The 24,227-nt window shown below is 52.4% G+C and overlaps 1 protein-coding gene and 1 non-coding gene across 3 annotated transcripts in view; one reads left to right on the forward strand and one right to left on the reverse strand.

Annotated features, from left to right (window-relative positions):
- Positions 1–24,227, forward strand: part of CACNA1I (calcium voltage-gated channel subunit alpha1 I) — a 106,049-nt gene that overhangs the window by 12,569 nt on the left and 69,253 nt on the right. For both annotated transcript variants that reach the window (XM_029206308.1, XM_029206309.1), the window contains exons 2-3: positions 5,495–5,606; positions 7,211–7,344. In XM_029206308.1, the coding sequence (XP_029062141.1) occupies positions 5,495–5,606; positions 7,211–7,344 (246 nt within the window). The remainder of the gene's footprint in view (positions 1–5,494; positions 5,607–7,210; positions 7,345–24,227) is intronic.
- Positions 7,811–7,883, reverse strand: TRNAW-CCA. Its single transcript has one exon. It is a non-coding gene; the product is annotated as a tRNA-Trp (tRNA).

The following is a 24,227-nucleotide window of genomic DNA, read 5'->3' on the forward strand; positions in this document are numbered from 1 at the left end:
GGTTGCTGCTCATAAAGACCAGTCGAATGAATGAATGAATGAGTGAATGGATATCCTCTTTAAAGCCCAGGACCTGGAGCATAGCTGACATTCAAAATGGTAACCACTTTTACGACGTGGCCTCACACCACGGCGGGTCCTGGAACATGGAAGCACCCTGGACATCTCCTGGGCAGGAGTGAGCCTGGTTCATCTCAGTACAATGATGCACAGGCCAGGTATACAGCAGGTGCTCCATGGATGCTTGTGAACCTGGCCTCGGAGGATCAAAGAGCTGGCCCAGGAACAGGGATCTGGAACCTCAGGCCCTGGTCTATGAAGGGCCGAGGCCTGCGTGCCCATCCCTGGACTCCCTGGGGATGTATATGGGAGGGATCCTGTATAAGGGCTGGCCCACTTTCGCTGCCTCCCTGGTCCAGGTGGATGCAGTTCCCGGCCCCCTTCCTCCACTTGATTTATTTAGACAACTGAGGTGCACCCTGGGAAATGGATCTGATTTCAGATTTGACAAAAATTAAAACAAACTTGGCTGCCCCAGCCAAACCCAGCACTCCCACCCCCCACCCACCTTCCCAGAGCCCCCCAAATTACGGAAACCATGACTGTCAGCTGGGCCTACAGGATGGAGGGTGGTGGTTGCCATGGTAACTGTGCAGGCCTTGGCTCTGGCTCCTGGAGAGGGAGGCTGCCCTGAGGGGCCTGCTGGGGCTTTGGACACTGCCCAGCTGGTCGTTCTTCTCTTTGGGAAGTGGCAGGTTTGAGGGGGCCCCCGGCATTGTGGCTTCCCTGGTGACCCTGTCCTCCCAGATCACACCCCGGCCTTCTTAAGACAGCAGCCAGGGCATGGGGTGGAGATGGTACTGATCTAGCTCGGCTCTTACTGGGGGCCTTGAGGCCAGCACCCTCTCCTCACTGGCTTCCCCTCCTGCCATCTCCTGCACACAGGTCCTTCCTTCCCAGCCATGGCGGGGGTGGACTGTCCCCCTTCCTGACCCTGCACTGCTGACCCAGGCCCAGTCGGGAGGAGCCAGTGTGGGCGAGAAGGGAAAAGCAAATACTCCACAGAGGACATGCCAGTCCAGGCCCTGTGCTTGGGGCCAGAGAGCATGTGGCCGAGAACAGGGGGTTTGGAGTCAACAGAAGCAGGTTCAAATCCTGCCCTTGCCACGTACCAGCCATGTGACCCTGGGTGGCTGTGGCTGGAGCCCTGGAGCCAGCACTGGTGCCTCAGTTTCCTTATCTGTAAAATGGGGGTAACAATAGTACCTGCCAGCTGGGGGGAGTTGGCTGAAGTTGCAGGGCGACTCTCCACGTTGCCAGGCCTGAATTGATTGATTGTATTTAAAGGCTGTGCGTGAACGTTCAGCACTTGGAAGACAGCCATTGTCTCAAGGGTTTGGGATGGAATCTCTTATTCTTACTCAAGGTCATGTTAAGTAAACTGCAGATAACAGCAGCCTGGGATTTTCAGTCCTTTGCTGGTGAGGTGGCTTTTTAAATTTTCCCCCCAAAGCCAAAGAATGGGAAACTCTGGACCCTGTTATAGAAGAGGTTGACAAGGACCGGGGCTTCCCCTGTTGCACACAGATGACAAGCCCCAGTCCTCAGTCCATGGCTACATGGGCTCTGTGTTCTGGGGCCCTGGGAAGAGGGCCTGGACTGGCATGTAAGGTTTAAATGAGATAATACATGCTGTTTGATTAGAAAGCTCCTTGGCAGACAAACACTCAAGAACACTTGAGATGTGTTTGCCATTGTTACCATGATCGCTGTTGTTAACCTGGTGCTGGGCACACAGCAGGCGCTCAGTAGGTGCACATTAATTCACTGCTGGGCTCTGAGGCCCCAGTTCTGAGGGCCATAGGAGGCACTGAGAGCAGAGCAGGGGGTGCGGGGAGATGGGCCTGGTCCTAAGGCGGGGCTGGCAAGAGGTGGGGCTGAGATGGGGGCAGGGGTGGAGCTGGGAGGGGAGTGGGGACCTGTGCCTAGTGGCTGCTACACACGCAGATTTTTTGGGAGGGTTTGGAATCCAGCCGTGACTCACGGACCCCTGTGGGCGGGGAGTCTCTTGTCAGAGGGTCACTTCTGATCCAGGCTCGCCGTGTTGCTGGATGCTCTCTGCCCCTCTGTGTCCCCTCTGTGCAGTGGGGGATGGGATCAGGGGCTCTCTGAGGACCTGGATGGGGTTGTTCTGTGACAAAGGTCACCCAGAGAGGGATGCAAGTCTGGGTGACGAAGTGGGCAAGGGGGCAGGGTCCTAACTGCAGAGCCTCAGGTGCCAGACAGGGGCCCTGAGCCTCGCTGTGGGAGGTAACGCAGGGCCGTTGACAAGCCACTGCCCTCATGGAGCCGGCACTCAGGCCCCCTGCCTGCCCTGTTCCCCGGAAATCCCTTACCACCCTCTCTGGGCCTCTGTCCTCCCTCACATCGTCCCAGAGCCCCGGAGCTTTGCCTGATGGCTTTTGGAGCTCCTCAGTGCTTGTGACTAATGATGGCAATATTGGGCGTTGGGCCAGGCCACCAAGTTGCTCAGCCCGCGACCTTCACTCCCTCTGACGTTCTCCGATCCCGCACCATGCGGTCTGGTTTAACTTCAAGGAGGGCTGGTGCCTTTGATCCCCAAGCCAGTGGGGAGCGTGTCAGGAACCACGGGCAGCGATGCCGGCTCTGGCCTGACTTCTGAGCCTCATGGGCTCCTGGAAAGGGCCCAGGCTGTGCCATCTGGGATTTCCCCCAGTGCCTCGGGGCAGGGCTGAGACTGTCCATCTCTGAGTGTCTGAAGCTGAGCAATCTAGAGGTGAAAGCCGTTCCATCTGCCCCTTCGAGGGATGAGCCACAGAGGCACCCCCGTGGCGGCGGCTCCCGCACCACTAAGTCAGACCGTTTGGGCCACTTACTGACTGTGTGACCTTGGACAGGTCACTCCAGCTCTCCAGACCGTTTCTCCACCTGCCCCCAGTGGGCTGTGATGAGCGTTGGGGCTATGCCCCTAGGGGCCTGGCATGCAGTAGTCGTGATTACTGCCAAGTTCATTACTGTGATACGAGCTAGACCAGGTGGGTGTGAGCACTTCCGGAGAGGGTGCTGAGCCACCGCTATGTGCGTGGGGAAAGGTGCTTCAAGGGAAGCTTCAAGAAGAGGTGACAAATGACCTGGGCTGTCACCTGAAGGTTGAGTAGGAGTTTGCCTAGTAAAGATGGTAGAAGAAAATACACGCAAAGCATATGCTTGGGGACAGCAAGAAGTTCAATGCATGCAAAGGCTGGTGGGAGGTAAGGCCAGAAGAGTTCAGTGAGGTCAGAAAGTAGGAGGCCTTGAGTGTCAGACCAGGGAAGGTGATGGAGAGCCATGGAAGCTTTCTGAACAGGGGAGAGGTAGCATCAGAGTTGTGCTTCAGCCACATTAATCTGGCAGAGATGAAATAGCTTGGGGGCAAGAAAAGCAGGCTCTGGTTTTGTATCCCAGCTCTGCCTTTTCCCAGCTGGGGTCCTTGGGCAAATTGTGTTCCCTTTTGTGACTCAGTTTCCTCACTTGTAAATGGGGCTTATAACAGTGCTGGAGGATTAAATGAGGTGACACTTGCAAAGAGCTCAGATAGTGTTGGCCACACAGCAAGTGCCTGGGGATTGTGTGCAGGGCAGATTGGAGGGGCAGAGACCAGAGCTGGAAGCTATCGGGGACACTGTGCAGGGTCCAGGTGAGAGACGCTGAGGATGGGCTGAGGCCTCAGGGAGGGGTGGTGAAGACACAGGCAGAGATGGGCCCTCCGTTACAGAGGAGAGCAGGCCTGGTGTGAATCTCAGCACTGGTGCTTTCCAGCTGTGTGACCTAGGAGAGGCCCCTTGTTTCTCTAAGTCTCAGTTTTCCTCATCTGTAAAATGGGCCTGCTGACCTCCACTGCTCAGGGCCTTGGTGAGGAAGAAGTGGGAGTGCCAGGAAGACACCTGCCAAGTGCACTTTGAACATGAAACTGGTGGGAAGGGCAGAGGGAGCAGAAGAGTTGGCTGGAAGGAGAGCGAGCACAACAGGCAGGGGGGAAAGGCAAGGGGGTGGGGGACGTTCGCTGGTAATTAGAACTTTTGAACTTCAAAAAACTTAATTAACGATGAAGCTGCTGCTGGAGCGCTGCTCAGGCTAGAAGGGGGCCTGGCAGCGACTGAAGTTAATTACAGGCTGTGGCAGGAGAGTGACAGAGGTTTGGGTGGGGCAGGAAGGAGCAGGGCTGGGGCGAGGAGGGTCTGAGGGGAAGGCGGGAGGGAAGGCAGCATCCCAAGGTGAGCAAGGGCTGGGGATGGGAGGGAGTTCGTTGCCAAGGAAACCAGGTCAGTCTTCCATCAGGCAAGAGGTACTCCCCGCCCCCTGCACTGGATGGGGTCTGGCTAAGGGTCTGGCCTCCATAGCTACATCTGAGCTCAGGGCAATTTGAAATTGAGGGTCCAGGGCTTTCATTTGAGGACTCTCAAGAATCTTGGGTGTCAGAGTGGGCAGTGCCTAGAGAGATTGACTTAATCACAACAGACATTTACTGAACTCCTCCTAGATGCCTGTCCCTGTCAGGGCTGTGAATGTAACCCCCCGTCCCCCTGGAATGTCGGTTCTAGTAGTCGATAAAGACCATGAGCATGTCAGCAAGATAACTTATGAATGCCCCAGGCCCTCAGGTCCCTTCGAGCTCTGGCCCCCCCGGTTCTAGGACTCTAGGTGGACTGGGAGGGGTGGGGCTGAACATCAGTGGGCTGTGTTCTAAGACTGGGCAGGAGCCAGTCAGGAAGGAGGAGGGTGTTAGTGAGGAGAGCAGCCTGGCCTGGGGAGCCCACTCATCTGGGTCCAAGCACGTGCCCCTGAGGCCCTGCCCAAGGCTGGTGGCTGCAGGAGACCTTCTGCCCGGACTGGCCCGAGGTGGCTGAGCCCCACCCCGCCTGGTGCAGGGACCGGGGAGGGCCTAGGCACAGACGTGCCTGAGTCTGGTCATGAGTTGTAACACAGCCACAGGAGAGGAGAGAAGGACAGGGTGTCCAGCCAATCTCAGCCACACTGGGCGGGCCCTCTGCAGGCTTCAGCTCCAGGGGTCAGGCAGAGATGGCGGGGCCGTGGGTTGTGGAGATGAAGGATGGTCAGAGAAGGGAGGCAAAGACAGTCAGAGGGAGGCGGTCAGAGACAGAGCGGCTGGGGTAGTCCGGAGATGGCTCGCCAGCTGGGCCTCTGGGGACCTCTCCCTTTCTGGGTCTGAGGGGAACTCTCAGGCTGGGGCAAGGCAGTGGGGGCGTCCTGGCAGGCGGTTGCTTGGTGGGGTTTGGGTTCCCTGGTGGATTTGGCACATGTGGCCCTGTATGTTGTGAGAGGGGTAGGCTGGCTCCAAGGCCTCCAAGGTCTTTGAAAATGTGGGCATTGGTCCATCAGGGGAGGCACCTGTAGGGAAATGGGGTGGCCCTGTGTTTGTGGTGGGTGGTGCACCACGGCCCCCCAGCTGTTTTGTCCTTGACTTGGTGCGCACGTGGTTTGAATGTATCAGCATGCTGGTGATCCTGCTGAACTGCGTGACACTTGGCATGTACCAGCCGTGCGACGACATGGACTGCCTGTCAGAACGCTGCAAGATCCTACAGGTGAGGCCGGCTGCCATGCCCCGCCCATTCTTGCCATGCCCCGCCCATTCTTGCCATGCCCCGCCCCACCCTGCCCAGCCACATCTTCACCACATGGCCTGCCCTCTCTCTTGTCTTCTTCTTCCTCACTCCCAGCTGGTCTTACCCGTTTCCCTTCCATCCTCTCTATCTCGAGGTCTCTGCCCTAGTCCACGTGCCCTTTATCTCCCACCATCAGCTTCCTCCTGTTCTCCCCACCCCTACCCCCCATCCAGTGAAGCACAAGTGACTGGACTCTCCCTGCAGAAAGCCTGCCCTTTGCTCCCAGTGCTCATGGAATAAAGGCCAAGCTCCATAACTCTGTCTATGCCTTTAGGAGTGGCCTCCTGGACCTCTCCTGTTCTCATCTCACCGAGGTTCCAGATGAAGGCCTGACGTTTGGTCCCTGTGGCACACGTACACCCATAGTTCCAGGTGGAAGCCTGATGTTTGGTCCCTGTGGCGCATGTATACCCATAGTGCAGGGTGTTAGGTTTATACCCATTTTACAGATGTGTAAACATCCAATTCTGCCTCCCTGAGAAAGTCAGATTCCTCCTGGGAGGAATTGCCCTCTGCTTCCTGTGTTCCCACAGGACTCAGTGGTTCCCAAGCAGCCCAAAGCCTCAGGTTCCCTTGGGGCACTAGTCAAAGATCCAGACCCCTGACCCATCCCAAACCTGCAGAATTAGAATTTCTGTGGTGGGTCTGGGGTCCAAGTGGGTAACATGCTCCTCAGCGAGCCCCAGGGCCCTGGGTAGAGTGAGAACCAGTTAGCCTCGGTGGATACTAGGCTGGCTTCCCTACCAGGTGGTGAGTTTGCCGAGCACTCACCTCTGTGTCCCCAGCACCCAGCCTGTGTGCTGCCCACAGAAGGTGCTCAGCACCCATTTGTTGAATTGACTGTAGCCCTCATTGATCTTGGGAAGAGGAATTCCACCCAGGCCCCGTCCTCAGGAAATACACACTCACCTGAGCCCATGACTAGGGACATATTGGGGGCCTCCTTTCTGAGCGGAAGAAGGCAGCACCGAGACCTGTGCCCACTGGGGTGTCAGGCCTGTTTTGAGAAAGCTCCTTCCATGTAGGATTTGGAGTCAGATAGACCTGAGTGTCATTTCTGGTCTGCCATTCACTGCTGTGTGACCTGTGGCAAGTCGCTTAAACAATCTGGCCTCCAGTTTCCTCATCTGTAAAATGGGAGCATTCATGGGGTCATTGTGAGAATTGAAGAGGTCAAGTGTCTAGCCCAGGGCATGGCAATTATCAGGGAGATCCCCTTTGCCCCACTCCCATCTGGGTCCCTTGTCATTACGCTTGTGTTTAGGGAACAAATAGAGTGGGCTGGATGACCCTGGGCAAGCTCATTCCCCATTCTGGGCCTCAGTCTCCTCGTCGGTGAAATGACTCCATTGGACGAGGATCTCTGAGGTTCTCTCCCTGCCTAGGAGAAGAAGTTTCCAGGTCTTTCCCTGGCCCCTCGTGTCCGTGCCCATGTTCCCACCTCGCAGCATGGCTCTGACCCTGGGTCCTGCTCCAGAGCCTCATGCTGTCCCTTGCTTCTTCCCTTCCTCCTGCCCCTGCAGGTCTTTGATGACTTCATCTTTGTCTTCTTTGCCATGGAAATGGTGCTCAAGATGGTGGCCCTGGGCATTTTTGGCAAGAAGTGCTACCTTGGGGACACATGGAACCGACTGGATTTCTTCATTGTCATGGCAGGGTAGGTCCTAGCCGCTGGTACATGCCAGACATAATTTGAATAAACCCTGGGGCTTCTTGGTAATATTGATGAAGCTGTGTGGTATTGTCTGGGTCCTTCCTGGACGCCTGCAAAGAAAGGAATTATGTCCCTTCCCTGAATGGCCTGGACAGACAGACATTCATACCTCCCCACTCGGGTAAATCATGCGTCTTCCTGCACTGTCAGCTGATACTGGGTCTGTTTTATACTAACTATGACCTTGAGAAAGCCACTTAACCTCTCTAAGCCTCAGTTTCCTCATCTGTGAAATGGAGATAATATAATGAATAGTAGCTACATCAAAGTGAACACCCAATAAATGTTAGCTATTATTATTTAAAATATTTATTTGTTTATTTGGCCGTGCACACGGGAGCTCCGTTGCCGCGTGCAGGATCTTTAGTTGCGGCATGCGGGATCTTTAGTTGCGGCATGCAGGATCTAGTTCCCTGACCAGGGATCGAACCTGGGACCCCTGCACTGGGAGCATGGAGTCTTAACCACTGGACCACCAGGGAAATCCCAGCTATTATTATTATTATATCAATCTAGATCACTTGGCAAGTCAGAGATCCAGCACAGCCTCAAGTACTGTACGTCTGACTCCAAACTGTGGTTATTTCTGCCAAGACTTAAGCTACAGTCAGAGAGAGGCCAGGTGACAACTCAGCTTGTTTGGAGCATTTTGGACTCTGCTCTGTGCCTTGTCCTTGCTTTCCTGGGTCAAACCAGGCTGGTGGCCCATTCACACATTCATCCAACAGCCAGGGGTTGACTGAGCTCCTACTAAGTGTCAGCGCTGTCCTTGATGTGGGGTATGGAGGATGGCAAACCCAGACATAGGCCTTGTCCTTCCCAACTACCGTCTGGAAAGAGGCATCCAGCAGCCACATGGGTGAACGTGCCACACGCTGAGACCAGAGCTCTGGGAAAATGTTATGATTTTCTGAGAGCATTTCTGGGCCAGGCTGCAGGCTTGGGAGCTTGAGGACTTGCCTGAGGAGGTGACACACACATAAGAGCTGAAGGATGAGCAGGTGTTAACCATGCCCAGTAATGGTCAATATGGCAGAGGTGAGAAGGGGGGAGGCAAAAAGGCTGGAGGCCCACGAGTGTGTGTGTGAATGTATACACGTGTCAGTATCTGTGAGAGCATGTACATTTGCATATCTGTGCATGCCAGCATACGTGTGTGATGCCCTTGAGAAGGGGCAGGGAGGGTGGCCAGGCACATGGCTGAGATGGGGAGTTGCTATCACCAAGTATATGCTGAATTCCACAGATGAGTCCTGAAGGGCAGTGGTCCACTCACTGGTGTTCTTTACAATGTGGCAGCTCTTCTGAGTATCCTTTCCTCAGAGCTGTATTCAGTTTCACAACCACATTATCAGCGATGATTTAGACCAAACTAGAGGTTAATGCTGGGGTTCCTATGCTGGGAGATGTGTCACCCCTTTGTCAAATTCTTCATTCTCATTCTCATTTTGGTTTGGCTGGAGGACATCCTTAAGTAGTTTTTTTTAAAAAGAAAAGGTGTTTGGATAGTGTCAGTTTTCAGTCTTGCCTGTCCGAACATATATTCCTTTGATCTTTGTGGGTGAAGGGCAGTTTTTGTCTGTACTGTTCTAGAGTCATAGTTTTTCTCCCTCAGAACCCTGCCCATGATGCCAGCCAAATCAACACCATAGTATTGCAGCTGAGGCCACTATAGATCTGGTTCTTTTTTCTTGGGAGACAGCCTGATTTTTCCTTGCTAGAAGCTTGTAGGTTTTCTCCTCACCTTCAGAATTCAGAGATTTCACAAGGGCAGGTGTAAGTGAAGAACTGCTCCCTGTGGGGCCTTTTGGAACTCAAGACTCATGTATTCCTTCAAGTCAGAAAAAAAAATCTTCTGTATCTTCTTTGGTGATTGCCCATCCTTCTCTGCTCTCTCCTGGAATTCCCAGTAAGCGGTTATTTCCCTCCTCTATTCTCTGCATTTTTCCTCATTTCTCTCACAGATTTCATCTGTACTTGGAGAGAATTCCTTGACTCGGCCTTCTGAATCACTAACGATGTCCTTTTCTCCATTTACTGCCCCTAATGGAAGCGTTCCTCTCCTCTGTGTCTTTTTAATTCCCAGGATTGCTTCTGGCTCTTGAATTTATTTTTCAGAGCAGCTTATTTTAATGGATGCATTATTCGCTCGTATCTCTTTATAGATACAAGTCAGCCTTCTTAAAAGTCCTTTCCTGATCCTAAAGTCAAAGTGTAATTTCCAAAAAGTTAAAAAAAAATTACCCTCACACAAATCTTAGAAGGAACATGTATCACAGATTTATTCAACTCATTAATGAGGAACAAGCAGGATGGTAATCAGCAGAATTAGGAAGACAGGCACTGGAGAAAAAATGTGGGGATAAGAGGCAGTTAGAATCAAAGCTGGTTAACAGCCTTATAAGGTCATAAAACATAACCTTTGGGGTTATCTTTCATATTGGGCAGAAATCGCTTACATGTTTGATAGAATTCACCTGTGAAGCTATCTGGTCCTGGACTTTTGTTTGTTGGAAGCTTTTTAATCACAGTTTCAATTTCATTACTTGTGATTGGTCTGTTCATATTTTCTATTTCTTCCTGGTTCAGTCTTGGAAGGTTATACCTTTCTAAGAATTTGTCCAATTCTTCCAGGTTGTCCATATTATTGGCATAGTGGCGCTTGTGGTAGTCTCTTAGGATGCTTTGTATTTCTGCGGTGTCTGTTGTAACTTCTCCTTTTTCATTTCTAAGTTTATTGATTTGAGTCCTCTCCGTCTTTTTCTTGATGAGTCTGGCAAATGGTTTATCAATTTTGTTTATCTTCTCAAAGAACCAGCTTTTAGTTTTATTGATCTTTGCTATTGTTTTCTTTGTTTCTATTTCATTTATTTCTGCTCTGATCTTTATGATTTCTTTCCTTCTGCTAACTTTGGGTTTTGTTTGTTCTTCTTTCTCTAGTTCCTTTAGGTGTAAGGTTAGATTGTTTATTTGAGATTTTTCTTGTTTCTTGAGGTAGGCTTGTATAGCTATAAACTTCCCTCTTAGAACTGCTTTTGCTGCATCCCATAGGTTTTGGATCGTCATGTTTTCATTGTCATTTGTCTCTAGGTAGTTTTTGACTTCCTCTTTGATTTCTTCAGTGATCTCTTGGTTATTTAGTAACGTATTGTTTGGCCTCCATGTGTTTGTGTTTTTTACATTTTTTTCCCTGTAATTCATTTCTGATCTCATAGCGTTGTGGCCAGAAAAGATGCTTGATATGATTTCAATTTTCTTAAATTTACTGAGGCTTGATTTGTGACCCAAGATGTGATCTATCCTGGAGAATGTTCTGTGCACGTTTGAGAAGAAAGTGTAACCTGCTGTTTTTGGATGGAATGTCCCATAAATATCAATTAAATCTATCTGGTCTATTGTGTCATTTAAAGCTTCTGTTTCCTTATTTATTTTCATTTTGGATGATCTGTCCATTGGGGTAAGTGAGGTGTTAAAGTCCCCCACTATTATTGTGTTACTGTCAATTTCCTCTTTTATAGCTGCTAGCAGTTGCCTTATGTATTGAGGTGCTACTATGTTGGGTGCATATATATTTATAATTGTTTTATCTTCTTCTTGGATCGATCCCTTGATCATTATGTAGTGTCCTTCTTTGTCTCTTGTAACATTCTTTATTTTAAAGTCTATTTTATCTGATATGAGTATTGCTACTCCAGCTTTCTTTTGATTTCCATTTGCATGGAATATCTTTTTCCATCCCCTCACTTTCAGTCTGTATGTGTCCCTAGGTCTGAAGTGGGTCTCTTGTAGACAGCATATATATGAATCTTGTTTTTGTATCCATTCAGCAAGCCTGTGTCTTTTGGTTGGAGCATTTAATCCATTCACGTTTAAGGTAATTATCAATATGTATGTTCCTATGACCATTTTCTTAATTGTTTTGGGCTTGTTTTTGTAGGTCCTTTTCTTCTCTTGTGTTTCCCACTTAGAGAATTCCTTTAGCATTTGTTGTAGAGCTGGTTCGGTGGTACTGAATTCTCTTAGCTTCTGCTTGTCTGTAAAGCTGTTGATTTCTCCATTGAATCTGAATGAGATCCTTGCCGGGTAGAGTAATCTTGGTTGTAGGTTCTTCCCTTTCATCACTTTAAGTATATCATGTCACTCCCTTCTGGCTTGTAGAGTTTCTGCTGAGAAATCAGCTGTTAACCTTATGGGAGTTCCCTTGTATGTTATTTGTCATTTTTCCCTTGCTGCTTTCAATACTTTGTCTTTAATTTTCGCCAATTTGATTACTATGTGTCTCGGCGTGTTTCTCCTTGGGTTTATCCTGTATGGGACTCGCTGTGCTTCCTGGACTTGGGTGGCTATTTCCTTTTCCATGTTAGGGGAGTTTTTGACTATAATCTCTTCAAATATTTTCTCTCGTCCTTTCTCTCTCTCTCTCTCCTTCTGGGACCCCTATAATGCAAACGTTGTTGCGTTTAATGTTGTCCCAGAGGTCTCTTAGGCTGTCTTCATTTCTTTTCATTCTTTTTTCTTTATTCTGTTCCGCAGCAGTGAATTCCACCATTCTGTCTTCCAGGTCACTTATCCGTTCTTCTGCCTCAGTTATTCTGCTATTGATTCCCTCTAGTGTAGTTTTCATTTCAGTTATTGTACTGTTCATCTCTGTTTGTTTGTTCTTTAATTCTTCTAGGTCTTTGTTAAACATTTCTTGCATCTTCTCGATCTTTGCCTCTATTCTTTTTCTGAGGTCCTGGATCATCTTCACTATCATTCTGAATTCTTTTTCTGGAAGGTTGCCTATCTCCACTTCATTTAGTTGTTTTTTGGGGTTTTATCTTGTTCCTTCATCTGGTACATAGCCCTCTGCCTTTTCATCTTGTCTATCTTTCTGTGAATGTGGTTTTTGTTCCACAGTCTGCAAGATTGTAGTTCTTCTTGCTTCTGCTGTCTTCCCTCTCAGAAATAACTTACAAATATTTCTGAGTTTACATGTAATTGCACAGCAGCCAAATTGTTAATTAATGGTAAAGAGTGAATCAAACAAAGGTATATTCCCCTAGATGATGAAATAATCCTTAGACAGGTCTGTTAAATAATGCTCTAAATGACATTGTGAGAAATACTGCCCTCCCTTTGCTGTATTTCCATGTTTTAGGATAATTTTTCTTAACTCCTGTTTCAGGGAAGTCATTTTTTTTTTTTTAAGTCAGTACTGCATGAGTTATTTATTTTGGCTTTGCTGGGTCTTCGTTGCTGTGCACGGGCTTTCTCTAGTTGCAGTGAGCAGGGGCTACTCTCCTTCGCAGTGCTCAGTCTTCTCATTGCGGTGGCTTCTCTTGTTGCGGAGCACGGGCTCTAGGCACACGAGCTTCAGTAGTTGCAGCATGTGGGCTCAGTAGTTGTGGCACACGGGCCCCAGAGCACACGGGCTTCAGTAGTTGTGGCACGTGGGCTCAGTAATTGTGGCTTGTGGGCTCTAGAGCTTGGGCTCAGTTGCCCCGCGGCATGTGGGATCTTCCCGGACCAGGAATTGAACCGGCGTCCCCTGCGTTGGAAGGCAGATTCTTAACCATTGGACCGCCAAGGAGGTGCCCCCACTCCGCCCTTTTGACTTGAAGAGTCTCCTCTATTGCTTAGTGACTCCCCCTCGCCGTCTGCTCATATTTATAAATAAAGACAAGGAAGATCTAAGCTGAGCAGAGTGAGGAGCTGGCCTGGCTTCAGCATTGTGGCGAGGTCTCTGTCTGATGTCTTCTCTTGGTCCTTGGGGTGGGGGTGGGATGGGGTGGGGTCCACAGGCCAGCATCCTCCTGGGAGTCAGGGAGGGCTGGGTGCATATGGAGTCCCCTAGGGCCCCATGCTTGCTTTAATGCTCTGCTTTCACCATTTTGAAATTCTTAATACGTTTTGAACAAGCGGCGCTACGTTTTCACTTAGCACTGGGCCCTGCAAATTATGTAGCCAGTCCTGGCTTAGGGGGCGGGTTCAATGAAGACATTTTGTGAGTCATGAACAGCCCCGTGTGGGATGCTGGGAACTCTGGTGACCCAGACCTACCCCTGTCCTGGGTCCTTCCTGTCCTTTGTGCCTAGGGATGGTGTGGGTGCAGAGGGCAGGATGGGAAGCCACAAGCCTGGACTCCAGAGCCCAACCCCCCTCCCCAGTCCCACCCAAGCTCGCAGCTATAAATGTCCTGTTTCCCGAGTAACCGGCCTGTCATCCCGAGGCTGATTTCTTCCTTCCTGCTCCTCCTCTTCCCCAAATTACTGGCTCCTTCTTCAAGCGATGGAGGTTCTGTACCCCTGTACTGGAAGGTTCCTTAGAGGTCAGAGCCTTCACCTCCACATCCATTCAGCCCCTGCTTGTGTGCTGCCACTGGGGGCAACTCACAAGGCAGCCGATTGCAAACTGGGACAGCCTAATGTGCTAGGAAGTTCTTTCACGAAGCTGAAATTTGTCTTCCGGTAGCTCCCACCTGATGGGACCATTCATTCACTTACTCATTCACAAAATCAGCATTTATTGAGCACCTACTACATGCCAGGTGCTGTGCAGCGGGGACACGAGAGGAACAAGACAGATGCTGCTGTGATTTCATGGACCTCCCGATTTAGAAAATGGATACAAAACAGATAATAAAGTTCTAAATAACTTCGAAATTGGGACCAATGTTGTTGCAAAGAAGTATAGAAGGGCCATGAGGGTGTGGAATGGGGGCCTGATTTAGATGGCGGGGGAGGGTTAGTGTACGGCTTCCTGAGGAAGAGAGGCCGGGCCGGGGGCGGGGTGGGGAGGGGTGTGTGCAAGAGCTGACCAGGCAGGGGGTGGGGGAGGGTGTCTGTCAGAGCCCAGGAATCTGGGGCATGGGTGGGTGCTGAGAGATGAAGCCAGAGACGGGGGCAGTGGCCTGATCACACAGAGGGGTCTGGAGCGCGTGGGCAGGTGCCTCCCTGCAGACTCATGACAGCCTTCACTAATTGGAAAGCGGCTCATATCCTCCCTGAGTCTCCCCAGCATCTCCCATCATTTGTCAAAGGACAGGTGGGTGGCCTCACCTGCTGGACATACTTCAGGCTGTCTTGGTCCCTGGCTGGGGAGCAGGACCCCAACTTTCCAATGATGACTTATGGGGGGAGAGAAGGGACTGCCCTTGCCCCAGGGTCATGTGGGATCGTGGTGACCTGTGAGGGGCTGTGCTACCTACCACCCCTGGGTCGTGCTCACTTTCCAAGCCAGGTCTCTCCCACCCTGGAACTAAACACAGTTGATCTTTTTTTTAAACCACGAATACTAAACTTTGCATTTATTGTTATTAATTTCATCTTATAGTGATATCTTGGAGTCTTGATTCAGTCACTCATTACATTTATTTCCTGTGTTTGATCAGCCCAGGACAGTGAGCCCTGTGGCACCTCACTAGAGACTCTCTTCCAGTGTGTGACAAAGTCCCACTAATCCATGGGTAATAGGTGAACCTACCTCACTGTCTTGTTTAAGCTACGCTTTTCTGCCTCATAGTCCATGAGGAGGCAGTGAAATATTCAATGACGTTCTTGTTGAACTTGAGGTTTTCTTTATCTGTATATCTCCCTTGCTGCGTCAAGCTGGTAATACTACCGCCTCCCCTAACCAACAACACGAAGTGGCCGTTGACGTCTGTGGGGAGGGGCCTGGGTGCGTCTGTTAAAACCTTCCCCAAGAATTCTGATGACTGGTGTCTGTGGTGGGGTTGAGCCAGGGCTCTAGGGCTGGGCTGTAGGGACCTTTCCAGAATGAGGCTGAGCCAGAGCCCTTGCCAAGGGCATGGCTGGTGTGGGCCCCGCCTTGGAAGAGTGCAGGAAACAGTAATGGCCTTGAGTCTGATGTCCCTTGAAAGCTTCTGACTATGATGGTATCCTGGAAAGGACCTCGGTGTAGAAAATGGAGCAGCTGAGGGATGCGCAACCTCCCCAATCCTCAAACATACGTTCGGCCTTGTACCCCTTCTTAGTGCTCCTCAAAATTCAGAGAGTGACAGGATTACTGGGGCACATGTTAAAATATAGATTCTTGGGCCTCACCCAAGGGATCTAGACCCAGCAGGTACGGAGGGCCTAGGAATCTGCACGCAAATGCCCAGGTGGCCCTGATGCAAGTGGGTCTAGTTCATTTGACCCTCACAGAGCCCCTCATTGGGAGTGCTTCAAGTGAAGAGCATGACTCCCACTTCTGGAAGCCGCAGGAAAAGGGGAGAGGCATGGGGAGGGCTCCATCTCTGATCTGTGTCCAGGATCTGAATTAATGCTCATGACAAGCAGATGTGCTGTGTCAATGGAACAGTGGGGACTCCTTGTAAGACTTTCCATCATCGTTAATAATATTAACACAAATAGCAGTAATGTCTGGAACTCTGCACCTTGGCCAGGGAGGGAGAAGGAGAGGCTGGACCAGGATCTATCCCACCCTGGAAACAGCTTTTCCCGAGAGTACGTGGGGAACAGCTTCTCCAGCCTGACTCTTCCAGGCTCTCGGGAAACAAAATGTCAGTAAGAATTGTTCCTTATCCCTGGACTAGAGCTTTCTAGGAAGATCAGGCAGACGTGTCCCCTCTGTGGCTGCTTGCTGACAGTTCCTATTGTCCGAAGTGCCCCATCAGTGGGACTTTAAGAAGCAAAGGGAATTGAATCCTCTTAGGCATTACCCAGGTGATAAAAATAAGGGCACCTACTGTTTGCTGAGTACTCACCTTGGGCCCAGTGCTGTGCATTATCTGGCTTAATCTTCAGACCAGCTCTGCAAGGGAGGGACTGTGGTCAGTTCCATTTCACAGATGAGGCACAGGGACAGGGAGTGACCTGCCTGAGGTCATGGACTGGCAAGGGGCAGAGTCAGGAATTGAATCCAGGCAGCGTGGCTCCATGGGCTGGGACCAAATCCTGGTTCTGTGTAACTTGCTGGGTGTATTTGTCAGGGATGCATTTGGCTGCAAGTAACAGAACATATGACCAACAGTGACTTGTGCAAATCCTGGGGTGTTTTGTCTGACATAACGTGATGTTCTGAGGTCAGTGGTTACCAGTGATGGCTCTGTGATGTGGGGGCTGACATCCTTGTGATTTTCCAGGTCTTTCTCTCATGGTCACAAGGTGGCTGTTGAAGCTGTGGGCATCGTGTCTGCACTGAAGGCAGAAAGGATGAAGGGAGACAGGGCTATGCCAGCCGCACCTGTCTACTTGGATCTGGAAAACAGCATTTTCTTTTCTAGATCCTTCCCCTGTCCCAGCATACTTGGCCAGAACTGGATCTCATGGCCATCCTTAGCTGCAAGGGAAGCTAGGAAAATAGAAAACATCATTGAATTTGGGTAAATCAACCAAGAATCGTTCCCTGGGGCCAGGCAAGATTGGAAGACGGGAGAATGCGTATTGGGTGGGCAGCTCTCCGGGTCTGCCACACGCCTCTCCTAGGGCCTGAGTTTCTTTGTCTGCTCTTGGCCAAAGCTGTGGCCCTACCATGTCTCCAAGTCCTGGTTGGAGCCTTGGGAGCACTACCTGGGCTGACTGTGGGTGCACATGATCTGTTGAGAAATCTAAAGTCAATTACCAACTTGTGCAAGCTCCACAGAGGCCCATGCCTGCCAGCAGACCTGCTGTGGTTACCAGCATCAGAGAGTCACCACTGGGCTGTTTCCAGAAGCCTTTGCTGCTGGCCTCCCTCCTGCATGGCTCTGTGTGCATGATCTCTGGGTCAGGGAAGCACTCCACGTGCCAGCAGGCCCAGGGCATCCTCCTGGCTCTGCCGCTGACTTTACACCCTGCTTTATCCTGGGCTCTACAGGTCTGTCTGCTCCAAGGCCTGCATGCTGTGGGGCAGGGCTGAGGCTGAGCCATCGACCTGGAGTCCCTGGAGCCTGGCCCTGAGCCAGCGTGGCGGAGAGGCTCCATGACATGTTTGTTTTGTATCTTTGTGTCCAGTCACTGCAGAGCTGGGGGATCTGGGGTCATTTTCTTGTAGCCGAAATGGCCCTTGGGTGGGTGTGGACCTGGGAAGGTTCCAGGGAGAATCCTGGTGTGGATTTTTCATCTGCATATGGAGAAAAGTGGGAGGGAGGGAGACAGTGATGATCACTGCTCTGGTCCGTTTCCATGGAAACAGGATGCTAGATGTCATGGGGGGCGGGGTAGGGGGTAAATCACTAGAGATTCTCAGGCTACAGGTTGACAAGCCAGACACCAGTCGATCATATATCATTCAGAATTCTCTCAGTTATGTGGACAGGAGCCTGCCGAACCTTGTTTAAGGGAGTTTATCATCTCCTTTACTGAAAGTCGAGGGGTCTCTGACTTCAGGGCACGCTTAATCCAGAATCCTGAAAGATGTCACCAGGCAGCGTGTCCTCCCGTCCCACAGCTCTTCTCATTCCTCTGTGTTGACCTCCATCCCTGGCAGCTTTCCTCTCAGTGGGGGGATGGCGGCGGACAGCCCTGAGTGCCCAGCCTCCTCCCTCTGATTCAACAGAAAGACACCTTTGCTTTCTCAGCCACTCCAACGAGGGCGGAACAGAGCCTCCTTGGCTTGGATTGGCATGTGCTCATCCCTGAACCAATCACTGTAGCCTAAATGCGGGAGCACTCTGATTGGCCAGACCTAGGTCAAGACCCATCCCCTGGCGCTGGGTGTGGGGTCGACGTCTCTCATACCACGTGGCCTAAGAGTGGGGAGGATGGACTTGGAAAATCCCAGGACTGCTACCCTACAGGCAGAGAAGGGTGCTCTAGGTCGGCACAAACCACTGCTACTTAGGTGAGTTACCAGAACTAAAGTTTCCTGACTAGGCTGGGCTCTCTTACATCCCCACAGTCCAGAGAACTTGGGGTTGTTAACCTCATTTCCCAGATGGGGAAATGGAGGCTCAGAGAGATTAACAGCCTGCCTCAGGTCACACAGCCCGTATGGACCAGATCTGGGATGTGCTCAGGTACAATCGTCCCCAGAGCCCATGCTCACTCACAATATGAAGGGTTTTACCTTTTCAGAGGCCAAAATATTCTAGTTGATCTCCCCTGGAGGACTTGGGCAGCCTCACCGGCTCTCAGAAGGATGTGGGGTGAGTCTCGGAAGAGGGACCTTTCCCTCAAGCTGTGGTAGAGCCGAAAGAATCTCTGTCTGGTTTCCAGCAGCTGCGCCCAACTACCGTGGTGCCAAGACTACCCTGGAGTAAGGGAGCTGAATTTTGTGGGAGACATATTTGGGATGTATGCTAAAAAATTTTATATCGTTGTTTGCCTGAAGTTCAAACTTAACTGGGCATCCTGTATGTATCCGGCAATTCTACCCAGAGATAAAGTCACTGGAGTGTTGTCACCTGAGTGGAGCCTTGTCGAGAGATGGTCCAGGGTCTCCTACTGCTGAGGTCCCCAAATTCTTTTGTGGTCCCCAGTTCCCCCTTTACTCTGAACTTGGCCTGAGTTGGTTTCAGTGCATCAGTTTCTTTGTCCAGCGGGCTAAAGAAACCCTGTTCTTCTGGTCTCATAGGATTTGTGTGAGGATATATGGGTAAAAATGACCCATAAATCATAACACGCTGGCCAAAGTCAAGGGTTAATGTTATCACTCCCTAATTCTCTCTTTCCATTATTTCCTTCCTCTCTCCCTCCACTGAACACCTACTATGTGCTGGGTACCAGCACAGTAGCATAGGCTGGTGGTCTAGTTATCAAGCAACACAAGCCCGAGTCATCACAGAACTGCCTCCTGACAGATGATCTGCCATTTCCAGCATCTCAGCTTCCTTTCCATTAGCTACATCTTACGTTACATTTTAAGAAAGCCCCTGTGGGTCCCTTGTAGAGATTGAGGAAACACCCTATTTTTATCAGCAACACATAAGAATCATCTCCCGGGAGGGGTATTTCCTGGAAATATGTGCAGTCTCCGTCATTTTATGGTGCTTCTTGTCAGCTCCAAGCTTCTTTCTTTTTCTTTTCTGATCTTGTCCCTCAAGTTATCTGTTTGACAAGCTGGCAAGGGAGCCGCCTCCAAGCCAGGCCCTGGGCGGGGGGCTGGGGACTCGGCTAGGACTCTGAGCTAGCCCCTGAGGAACAGGGGCAACGACAGCACCCCTCAGGGCCAGAGCTGCCCTAGTAGAGGCACAGTGGGCCACAGAGCAGGAGAGTTCAGTTCTGCCTGGGGGTGGGAAGGGCACTCCAGGTAGAGGGACTGGCGAGTGAAAAGGCGTGTCAGCTGGAAACAGCATGGTGCACTCTGGGAAACTGAGATGGTGGGTGTCTCTGGACTGCAGGGCAAACGGTGGGCAGTGCTGGGGTCATGGTCAGAGAACTTCCGGAGGCCCTTACTGCCTGGGCTTTCCCCGGCAGGAGGTGGGATCCAGGGAAGGGTTTAAGCAGGCATCATGCGATTCGTGGGCCAGTGTGAACCGAAGCAGCAAATGAGGCTGTGATATAATAATAGCTGGCTCTTTCTTGTGCCAGGCCCTGTCCCAGGCACTGAACCCATATGTGAACGCATTTCACCCTCCCCACACCCCCATGAGGTCAATTCAGTGACTTGCCCAAGGTCACATGGTGCGCTAGCAGCAGAGCTGGGATTGGAAGCCAGGCTCCATGCTCTAACCATGGGGCAACACTGCCCCATGGATGTTGGCTCCACTCCACGTGCTGCTGACCCAGTTTACTGGTACTTACTGGCCACCTGGCCAGCTGTGGGAGGTGCTCGCGCCTGGCCTGATGACCGATGAGGTGGGGAGGGGTCATGCAGAGCTCTTGGGTCCCCCACTACTCAGCTGGGTGACCTGGGTTCTGTCTGAGCCTCAGCTTCTTCATCTGCATTGGGCGCCGTCATCCCGCCGCGGGAAGGGGTGGGAAGTGCTTGGCGCCTGGCGAGTGCTCCAGAAACCCCTCTGAATCAGCAGGACTCTGAGTTGCCAGTGACAGAAACCCAACTCAAATGGCCCCCAAGGCCCGAAGGGCAGGTACTGGCTCCCGTGCCTGGGAAGACTAGAGGGCAGCTCTTGGATTCGGGGGCAGCTGCAGGGAGCGCTCGAACCGTACGGTCAGGATCCTGCTTCTCTCCAGCTCTGGCCTCGGCCTTCCTTTGTGTTGGCAGAACTCTTGGGCCACCACGGAGGCAAGATGGTCGTTAGTGTCCCCTGGTTTCCTGGCGGTGGCTTAGCCAGGAAGAGCACCTCTTCCCTGCAGTCCCAGCTCAAGGACTGGCTGCCCCTCATGGCCCATCCCGAGCCAGTCGTGGTGGCCGGGGAATGGTTGTCCACTGGTTGAGCAGGCCTGGGTCTCCGGGCCTGTCCCGGGAGCCAGGGGAGCTGGCAGTGGGGCAGGGTGGCCTCTCAGCAGGAATCCATGGGGAGGGCCCTGGAGAGCAGATGTCCGCCCTGCCTGCCCACCCTGGCACGGTCCCCACCTCAGCACGGCCACATCCGAGCCCCTCTCTCCAGATGACATGCCACCCGGGAGCTGGGTGCAGTCAGCCTCCTCCTGGGGTGATGTCAGGACGAAAGTGCTCGCTTTAAAGCAAAATTACTTACCTAATTAGGCACTTGGGAGCTGGCAGGAGGCAGTGGGGGTTTTTGTTGATTTTGTTTTTAGACTTTTAGCACTGAAGCTGCACCATAAAGTAACTGTGTAATTGGGGATTAATTTCTCGCTCCCGCAAGTGATGTCTTACTTGGGGCCTAAGGGAAGTCAGCCGGGTGGTTATTCACCCGCAGAGCGGCCCTCTTCACTCTCTTTTTTTTTTGGAGGTGGGGGATGCTCCCTTAGCTTTCATCCAGCGGGGAGGAGGAGGAAGGAGGTGGAAGGTGGATGCTTCTGTCACAGGCGTTCTTCATGCTGCACAGATTCCCGGGGCGCCGGCTCTGCCTGGCGGGCCTGGAGCGGGGTGCGTCTGAGGAGAGAGGAGCTGGTCAGCATCCAGCATCCAGCCAATCAGGCGATGGATAATGCTGCAGCCCCACCCTCGCCGGACCACGTCTGAGGCACACAGCCCATCGGGGCCCCTGCTGGGACTGCAGCCCAGTTGCAGGGTAACCTGCCCATGACCAGCCCCTCGCTGGCTTTTCCCTCTCTGCTCTCTCTCTCTGTGCCTCCTGGGATCACCCCCCAAATAAGCGGCTGCTCCCAAGCCCTTGGCTGAGTCTGCTTTGGGGGAACCCAAACCAGACAGGAGGTGTGAACAGAGTGTGGAAGGAGCCAGAGCAGAGAGGGTTGAATTCAGCCTGCTGTGCAGGGAGGACGTGAGCAGGGCTTCATGGAGGAGGGCGTCTTGAAGGATGAGAGCGAGGAGAACAGGCAACGCGCAAAGCAAAGGGGGCAGAGAATCGCATGTTTGCTGAGCTCGGCGGGCCTGGCCTGGTGCCCGAGGTGCATGGAGTAGGGGCAAGGGGTTGGGGGAGGGGCCCGAGGCCAGACTGAAGGGCCTTGAAGGGCAATGGGGAGCCATTGAGGGTTTAAGGCCAGGAGTGACACAGCTAGATTCGAGGGGTTTTTTTTGGCTGCGTTGGGTCTTCATTGCTGTGCGCGGGCTTTCTCTAGTTGTGGCGAGCGGGGGCTACTCTTCATTGTGGTGCGTGGGCTTCTCATTGCGGTGGCTTCTCTTGTGGAGCACGGGCTCTAGAGCACGTGGGCTTCAGTAGTTGTGGCTCGCGGGCTCTAGAGCTTGGGCTCGGTAGTTGTGGCGCACGGGCTTAGTTGCTCCGCGGCACGTGGGATCTTCCAGGACCAGGGCTTGAATCTGTGTCCCCTGGATTGGCAGGCAGATTCTTAACGAGTGCACCACCAAGGAAGTCCCTAGACTCGAGTTTTAGGAGGTTTGGACTAACGGAGGATGGACCGTGTGGAGAGGAAGCAGGGGGCTGCTGTAGCTGTCAGCAGAGAGGGCTGGGTGCTGGAGCTGTCAGCGACTGTCCCGCGTTGGGCTTGTCGGTGCACGGTCACCGTCAGGACAGCGTGATCCCAGGGCAGAGACTTAAACCTGCAATTCCTACCTCCCGGCTACTCGCTCAGCCCCTCTTTCCCCGGCCTTGTCCAATGTCCAGTTTTCTATCCTCTTCCTCTCAGGGAACGAGAACTACTGGATTCCTCACTGCGCACCTGCTATTTGCTCGTTTTTGTTTTTTTTTTCCTTCTGGTACGCGGGCCTCTCACTGCTGTGGCCTCTCCCGTTGCGGAGCACAGGCTCCGGACGCGCAGGCTCAGCGACCATGACTCACGGGCCCAGGCGCTGTGCGGCGTGTGGAATCTTCCCGGACCGGGGCACAAATCCGTGTCCCCTGCATCGGCAGGCAGACTGTCAACCACTGCGCCACCAGGGAAGCCCCTATTTGCTCTTTATCACTGAAAGTATTTACAGCTGGTCTCGCTCCCCCAGATGGGAGACGCGGCTGCAGCAGGACACCCTCCCCCGCCACCCAGATAGGTTCATGAAGTATAGAAGAGAGAGTTAGGACCTGGGAGAAACGTTTAGGAACTGAGATCCTGCCAGCTGCGTGGTGCAGCCAAAAAAACAAACAAACAAACAAAACCCCCCAAAGCCAAGATCCTTCATGCTGCTAAGAACTTAGTGACTCATCACATTTCTCTTTTTGACTCAACTGCCAGGAAGCTCAGAGCTAAGATCTTGACACTAAATTCTCCCAGAAATTTCTCTTGAGGGCTTTTCAGTGGGGACCCTGAGGGCTGATTAATTCTTAGGGGAATTTTTGTAGTAGAGGATCAGGTCAGAGGTGAAGGGAAGGGACTGGGTCACTGTGTCGCTCTGGGTCTGTCAGGCTGTGGCTGCTTCGTCCCCTTCAGAGATGGGGACAAGAGTCAGATCAGCCTCCCATGAGGTGGGGTCTAGGAGGCGTTCAGACCCTAAAGCTTACTAACTCTGGGTAACTGTGGGCCTCGGTGACACCCAGCCATAAGTTGTATCTCACTCAGGACCCAGAGGCCGGCCCCCCGCCCCACTTATTTTAGAGAAAGGAAGGTGAACCTGAATCCTCACCACGGGACCTGACTACACAGCGCATCTGTAGTTTCCCATTCTTGCCTCCCAGCCTATCCTGGGGCAGGGGCCATGGTGGGTGCCCCCAACTTAATTAAGAACCAGTAGTCCCAGACGGTGGGCTATGGGTTCCTTGAGGGGGGATGGAGGGGCACAGAGCCCGTGTGGCTGAGTGGGGCGGGAGAGTCAGGGACCAGGCAGGGTTGGCCTGAGGGCTCCTGCAGCAGGGAGGCCCTGGTGTGGCTTGTAGCCGTGGGCCCGGCCTGGTCCAGGGCAGCAGAGAGAGGGATGAGGTGGGATCTGAGAAATGTAGAGGGGGCTCGAGCAGGTTAACGCAGGTAACACACACAAGAGGCCCTAAAAAACCATTCGCTTTTCTGTCTACCCATCGTCTGTGAGGCATCTGTTTATCTCTGTGGTGAGACTTCACGGGATGGGAAGAAATCCTGGGCTGGGATTTGATGGATCTCGGCAGGTGTGCTCAGGGGCTCCTGGGACGCAGTACCTGGGTGGGTTCAGTCTGGCGTGGGCTGGGATCTCCCACCTCCGGCACACCCAGCAAAGTATAAAGCGAGCCCACTGGCAGGAGGGAGAGAACCAGGCAGAGAAGGAAGAGGGTCTGTGTTTGAGAGGCTGGGGCCTGGGGGAGGGGCTGCCTGCCATGGGGTGGCTCTCCTAGGCCTGGTGTGTGTGTGTGCGTGCGCACGTGCGCGTGTGCGCGCCAGTGTGAGAGCCTGTTTGTGTGCCCGTGTGTGCTGCCCCCGCAGTGCCTCCATCACGCACATCTCCCTGGCTGCCTGGAGAGCTCTTTCTACCAAATACGAACATGACGGTGTGGCTCA

The sequence above is a fragment of the Monodon monoceros genome, unplaced genomic scaffold (genome assembly GCF_005190385.1).
Source record: "Monodon monoceros isolate NGI ecotype Baffin Bay Population unplaced genomic scaffold, NGI_Narwhal_1 Super_Scaffold_6, whole genome shotgun sequence".
Classification (NCBI taxonomy): Eukaryota; Metazoa; Chordata; class Mammalia; order Artiodactyla; family Monodontidae; genus Monodon; species Monodon monoceros.